This window comes from Anneissia japonica, unplaced genomic scaffold (assembly GCF_011630105.1).
Source record: "Anneissia japonica isolate Jap-2015-1 unplaced genomic scaffold, ASM1163010v1 scaffold6417_len956965_cov193, whole genome shotgun sequence".
Taxonomy (NCBI): domain Eukaryota; kingdom Metazoa; phylum Echinodermata; class Crinoidea; order Comatulida; family Comatulidae; genus Anneissia; species Anneissia japonica.
In genome coordinates this window covers 520,051-527,356 of record NW_022713977.1, presented here as the reverse complement: position 1 = coordinate 527,356, position 7,306 = coordinate 520,051, and the positions used below count along the sequence as shown (strand labels likewise).

Sequence of the window (7,306 nt, the reverse complement as noted above, 5' to 3'; positions counted from 1 at the left end):
CACCAAAAATTCCTTTTTCACCTAAATTTTTCAAAACCATTTTGAAAAAATGGAGAAAAAAGGCTAAATTATAATAAAGTTTAGGTCTGATCATGTACACATCCATGGTCTGAGAGTGCCATTTTGCCCACTGCAATTAGTAAACATGAGCTTGTCACTGGTGACCTTAAGGATGGTGACTTGAAAATCTGATTGGATAGTCATTCTAAGCACTCACGTGAAGTATTGACCTTTACCAGCAACTGTAACTGTGATTGTTATTATGATTATTTTTTTATATTTTATTTTATTTTTATTATTTGCATTTTCTCAGTTGGCCTATATTATTTCTTTGTAAAGCGCATAGGGGCAATGTGCAATATGCGCTATATAAATATAACATTATTATTATTATTATTATTATTATTATTATTATTATTATTAGCTGTTACACCACTGATCATGATTGCGATCACCACTACCACCATCATCATCATCATCACCACCATCAGATTAAAACAAATACATGAATGAAACACAGCTGGAGTCTATATAATACCAAAATAAAATTTATTACAACGCATGATTGTAATTTTAAAAGCAATACAAGTTTTGAGGTATACGTTGAAGCTTAAGTACAAAAATACAATACGGAAAAACTGTAAATATTAAATTAGTTCGTTTTTATAATTGAAGGGAATGAAATAGGGTTAATATTCCACTTTAGCAGCATTATGTCACTCAATAAAAGGAAGATATTCCTCAAAAGACACATTTGGTGCGCCCAGTGTGAACCAGAAATTCCCTGACAATGGTCAAAGGTCCCCTACTACGGTTCAAGATCCACGACGAAAGGTCTAATTTCCTCAACAGGAGTTAAAAAAAAATTTATCTCAGCCCCACCATGTTTGGAACGAATTTGAAGAAAATGGTCACATTTGAATCACTGAAAATGGAACTCCTAGGCTGTCAAAATGCTTTTTAAAATCATTTTTCCCTAACGAAATATTTACACAATTTATTTATTTTAATTATTAATTTATTTATCTATAAAATTAGCCTATTATATAGATGAAAATTACTACTTGAACTGTAAGAATAACATACATGATAATGCTAAACCACCACCTTTAAAACATATATTGTTAAAACAAACATATATTACGTACACAATGAGGTAAGCTAGGCTCTATTTTTATATAAAGTATAACAAATTGTAATACATTGTTTTGCTCAGTGGTTATTACATAATTCCTGTGTATAACTGGGCACACACTCTACCGACGGATATCAGCTGACACGATTCCATAAGTGAATGCCACACGACAATGGACGAACAATGGATTTTATTTATAAAATAAAAATCTGTACAATTTGCATCAACTTCACATCTTCAAGCACTCACAATGAAAGGAGACGGAATCGTCAGCAAATGGTCGTAAGGCGCAGCTTCTGCCTGGATTAACAAACTACAAATAACATTAGGGTCCCAAAAGGAGGAATTACAGGAGACTGTTCATAAGTTAAAAATTTGCCAATTTTCTTGCTACTAAATATAATTATATTACGAACATTATTTGAAAAAAATAAATCGCCCCAGCATTTACCATAACATTACAAAAAATGTTTACAATTATTTTACAGATTATCTAATTCTGGTTCAAATTTGAGCCCGTACATGTTGTCTATACCGCCAGAACCATCGTCAAATTTTATTTTACGTGCGAATAAGAGAGAAGGTTTTTCATAATCAGTATCTGTTGAAACAGAACTGGAGAGTTCAATGCCTTCAACTCTTTGAGATTCTCCAAAATTGGGGGAAGCTGATTTGCTCTTTGTGGACCTGAAGAAACGGACAAAACATACAACAATCCCGACGAGGATTATACAAGCAACTACAAGTCCAACCACAGCCACTATCATGTTGGTAGTCCAAAAGTTTTGAACGTCTGAAAGAAAATATAAAAAACTCATGGTAAAAAAAAAATTGTTTGTTTGCTGTCACATTGTAAAAAATTTGAATACAGGGGCGGGTGGAAAAAAGTTTTTTTTTTTTTTTCGCAAAATCATAGAAAAATCGTGAGAGTTGTGCGATTGTCATTTTTTTTCAAGGAAAAACGATCATATTTTTGTTTAAAAAAAAAAATTAAAATAGTAAAAATTTCCATATAATAGGGAAAAAGTGGTTTTCATTTGATCTTTTAAACATAAAAAAAACTTTTTTGAAAAAAAAAAAATCCGCCCCTAATTTTCGGGATTTTAGGGGCGGCGAATGACGGCAAACAAGTTTTTTAAAAGTTTTTTTTAAGGTACTCGAGTATTGAATAACGTCAAGAATTTTACTAGTTAGTCTTTAATAGAGTGCTGCCCCATCATTATACGTTCAGAATGTTATTAGCAAGTTTTCTCAAGCTTACGAAGACGATAACGAATACGGTTACATCATCAATTTCATAGACAACCCTTCCCCTACAGTAGCATATATCATAACATTGGCAATTCATGCCTTTTGCATGAAGGAAGGATGATATTCAGCTCGTAAGCACATTGTCAAGAATGTTTTAGGCATGAATGACGATAACGACAATGATGTATTCGTAACATGGCTATAGTGCTACTTTCAATAAGATTATTACTGCCATGATTCATATATACATGTCTTTGCTGATTATATGTACTTTAATGTTTAATATAACGACAATGTATATAAAGTATTTGTATTTAATGTGTGTTATTTTAAAGCTGGTGAATACTATCATGTACAAAGCCTGTGTTTAATAAAATCGCTACACTATTGCTACAAAAAAACACTTTACTGCATCGCTGTCCCCAACACAATTGGATAAGTTCAACCAGGTTCAACCTTTCCAAATTGTTAGTAACAAATTCTAACCACTGAGCAGCCATCTGCCATCATTAAATGTCACGATGATATAAAATTTTGATAAAAAGTTATTGACACTTCGCTACCAAGTCGTTGACAATTATCAAGGAATGCCAACGATAGTTTGTAGCAACTACAAAGGGTTGGTGACAGCATTAAATCACATGCCAAAGCAGCAACTCTACGTCATTGTAACCTACCTGCAATTCGGATGCTTTCAACTGTTGTGATCTCCTTGAATACATTGTCTACAGATTCCTTGAACAGAGCTTCCAGTGGAAATTTAGGAGATGGATATACTGTGTCTATAGACTCAATTTGGAAGGAAACTAATCCTTCCTCAACAGCATGTTCTATAGACCTTCCTAAGCTATCAGCATATTTCACAGGGGATTCACCATTTCTTGGAATCTGTACATAAGATTACACAAATAAATAATACATCTAATCATTTATATGTACAATTCATAATTTGCATGAAGAAGCACTAAAGAGATTTCGAGATGCTAACCAAAAGATCTTTTATTGAACTTCTTTGCTATTTCCTGCAATTCAGTAATCACTAAATGTTTGTAAAATGGCTTTTTCTCTGAACCTGTTAACTCATCTCTGAGCTTCCCATTCTGTGATTTGCTGCCACATATTAGCCTCATTAAAATCAATTTTAGATTATATAAAGGCCTAACAATTATATACTGTGTTAGGGTGGATGCATTCCATTTATTCATCCAAGTACTGTAATTATTCACTGCATCGACATCTCATGAGAGAAATCACTGAAAAAGGTAGAATATATGAAACTTCACTGACCAAGTAAATGTCTACAGTGACTTCTGATGGAGTATCTCTTCTTCTTCTTCTGCTTGGTTGCGATGTTCCAATGACACACTGGTATGTAGTACAGTTATTGCTGCCAGTGGTTTCCTCCGCACTAGAAATAAGACCTCTACACAATGTATCTGCCGTTATTCCCTGAAAAATAAAATGTTGCAAAGTATATGTCAGGAACCATTACTGGTTACTAGATTCTTGAATGACAGACTGGTTCCAGAAAATAATACGATAGCAAAGAGTAGAATTGTATAAGACTGTCCTAATTTTTTATGCACGCAATGAAACGTTAAAGAAAGTACTACTACAAGTTAGGGGGTGCCCCATTTATGAATGCCTAGTTTTTTTTAAGGACGTCTCTAGTTCGTGGTAGTACTTAGGTAGTATACAGGATTGCGTTTCAATGAAACTCCGAGAGTTGGACCTCTCAGTACTTACAGGTGGAAGTGAGCTGAAATCAAGGACCACACTCAGGACTACACAATTAGGATTGCCATTTCCGCAACCACTAAACAGCGTATCTGCACACATCCTGGTCTCTTCACAAGGAGGACTTGCACAACTGGTGTCTGGGTTTGTGACTTCGCATGGTGTATTCAACGGGCAGTCAGAGTCTGTTGTGCATGGAATTGAAGCTGTACCGTTCTGGAAAAAACAGAAAACGCCAAATATTAAGATTCAATGTATTAACTATAAAGAACATATAATTTGTTGTTTTTTTTTGCCAGGGTTTTTTTTTTGATGATCAAGGGCCTATGGCCGAGGGGGGAAGTTTGTAGTGTTCCCCTGAAAATTTTAGCTGTTCTAATCTATAAATGCTAAAAGAAAAATATAAAATTATATATATATATATACATATATATATATTATTATTATTATTATATATTATTATATTAATAAGAATTTTTTTGGCTGATGGCGCGAGGGTGAGTGCCACTTTCTCTCAGTGGTGGCACCAGTGGGGGGAGGGGGGCAGTAGTGGATTTTCCCCAGCCGGACAGGCCTGGACCCCCGTCGTCAGACACCACGACAAGGTCGTTGCATCAAAAGAAAAACTTGCCTATCTAAATAACGTTATTTTGATTGCCAATCCCTAATATTGTAGTCTAAAAGCACAATCTGGGCCTCATGAAGTTTCTGGAGCCATTGCTGCTTCCACCATTTCCTGGATTCACCACTTATTATTATAATATATTATATACAATTTAGAGTACACTAGATTATTGATAAAGTGTATGGGTTCATGATTGCATTGGATTTATTATTGATTAAACAGCTCTACAATAATTATAAGCAAATCAGATTAAACTACTTGAATACTTATTGAAACATACTTGCAGATTCGTTGCAATAAAGTCCCATAGTGTTGCTGTCTTTACAAGCACAGAAGAAACCAAGGTCAAAGGAAGGTCGATAGAGACAAGTTGCATTCCATGCACACGGCTCAGGTAGACATGCTATTAAATAAATATTAAATAAAAATAATTACATGCTAGACTGTTATATAATATAAAAATATATTACAATTCAATGGTAAAATGTTATTGCGGCTCTTGCCACTTCCACATTACTGCTGCTACTACAGATGAACATTGTGTATGTGTACATATGTACGTATATATGAATATTCGTAAATCAAAGTAACATTTCTAAATCATAGATGTTCTATTAAGGTACTTAGGTCTAGTTTTAACAACTGCACTGCTCATACCTAATGGAGTACATTCGTGGCCATCACCTACAAATCCCTCAAGACAATGACACCCATAGTCCCCGGAATCAGTTCCACAATAAGCGTAAGTATCACACGATATACTGCTGCATTCAAACGTGTTGTTGCCTTTGCATTCACATTCCGTATTACAGTCTGAGGTCACATACGATGATCCAATCTGAAAACAATATATCGTCAAAAATAGATCAAATAACATTCACTATTCATATATATAGTCATGATGTGCCTATATATGGTTATGATGTGACCATATAATATGTGATACTTGTCATGCGGCAGTTAGAGCCCTCGTACTATTGCGAATTGACTGCTGTAACTCGCCCTATGGCGGTCTTTTCAAGAAAGATATTTATAGGCTGCAGAAATTACAAAATACGGCTGCTCGCTTTAGTCTTTTCATGTGATCTTCGTACACATTCTGCTCCTCTCATCAATGAACTTCATTGGTTGCGAGTTAATAACAGAATTATTGTCAAAATTATTCTCACCGTATACAAATGTATCCATGGATTTTCTTCAAACTATTTATTTGGTTTTTTAAACTAACGTATCCCTGCACATAGAACATGTTTCTCATTGGGGAGGAAAACCACAATTCATTGGGAAGAATAAAAAAGTATATGTATTTTCTACATATAAGGTCGACTCTACAATCGATTAAATATCGATTAAAATCTTTGAAACCCTTTAACTGTAAAAATTTTCAGGGTCATTGCCCCTAGACCATTTAGAATATTTTGAGCAAAATTCAAAATTCAAAAATGGTCAACCATGTTCACTTTTTCAGGTCGGAGACATCGGACCATCCGTCGAGCAAATCCTGGTGCCACCCCGATCTTATCAGACTTCCACCAACAATAAGTTCACAGAGAGCAGATCAATGAGTCACCTGTATGCTGATGTGATAAGATTTTGGACTTACAGAATAGTAACATCCATCAATGGTGCATCCGCATTCTTCGACAGGGACACAGTTGAAACCATCCTGGTAGAACCCTGGATCACACTCACATCCGTCAACACAAGCGTATGGGCAAAATGGTGCTGGATCTTGTGTAGCGCAGGTCAAGGGACAAGCACTCATGCATGGATTATATGCTGAGTTAGCACCACAAGTCAATGCTGTTAAAACAAAAACAGACATCAATGTAATTACAGAAACCAACAGCGATGTTGGCAGACTATTCAAGAAAAACCATTCCCTTTCATTTTTAAGCTATGTTTTGGTAAAAAAAAAAAACTTGACACTAGTCATTTCATTCAGATAATTATTCACGAAATAGGCTGTTTACTAATTATAATTTATCTGTTTGATTTGATATTCCCTTTGACAAATATAAACTAAAGCTATTGTATCAACAAATGAAAATAAAATGAGGCAGAGTATGGTGGAATTATAATAGTACAGTATATGTGGCAAAGACAAGCCAAACAAGTCACTCGTCGCAAATTGTGTTTCAGAGAAAATAGCGACTAAACTAAGGTTTATGTATCTATACATCATGCTGTGCTGTTATTTTTCCCGATTTCAATGTTAAAACAACACTTTTTAATGATTTTATGATAGTTTCTGCATGAGAAATGCCTGAAATCATAAACTTTGAAGGCTGATTTCTCGTATACTGTTCTTCAAACAGCTGTACGCTTAAATGCTTGTAACTTCCGAAGGAAATGTCAGATTTGAACAATTTTTTAACCATTTTATAGCTCTTATTTCACTCTTTAACCCTGTATTAATAACTCAAAATCGATTTTTGCGACGAGTGACTGGTTTGGCTTGTCTTTGCCACATATTAGAACTACTGTACAACTGTACAAAAACAGAGACAATTCAAAGGCTAAGGCACAGGTATTTTGTTTTTGTGGGTTATATGAAT

At 34.6% G+C, this 7,306-nt stretch overlaps 1 protein-coding gene across 1 annotated transcript in view; it reads right to left on the bottom strand.

Annotated features, from left to right (window-relative positions):
• Positions 1 to 532: 532 nt before the first annotated feature.
• The window catches only part of LOC117108845 (IgGFc-binding protein-like), an 87,028-nt gene continuing 80,254 nt past the window's right edge, over positions 533 to 7,306 (bottom strand). Inside the window, exons 93-99 of the mRNA XM_033251014.1 lie at positions 6,352 to 6,551; positions 5,406 to 5,586; positions 5,033 to 5,151; positions 4,133 to 4,339; positions 3,674 to 3,835; positions 3,064 to 3,274; positions 533 to 1,928 (exon numbers count right to left, since the gene is read on the bottom strand). Coding sequence (XP_033106905.1) covers positions 1,618 to 1,928; positions 3,064 to 3,274; positions 3,674 to 3,835; positions 4,133 to 4,339; positions 5,033 to 5,151; positions 5,406 to 5,586; positions 6,352 to 6,551 — 1,391 coding nt within the window. The 3' untranslated portion in view covers positions 533 to 1,617. The remainder of the gene's footprint in view (positions 1,929 to 3,063; positions 3,275 to 3,673; positions 3,836 to 4,132; positions 4,340 to 5,032; positions 5,152 to 5,405; positions 5,587 to 6,351; positions 6,552 to 7,306) is intronic.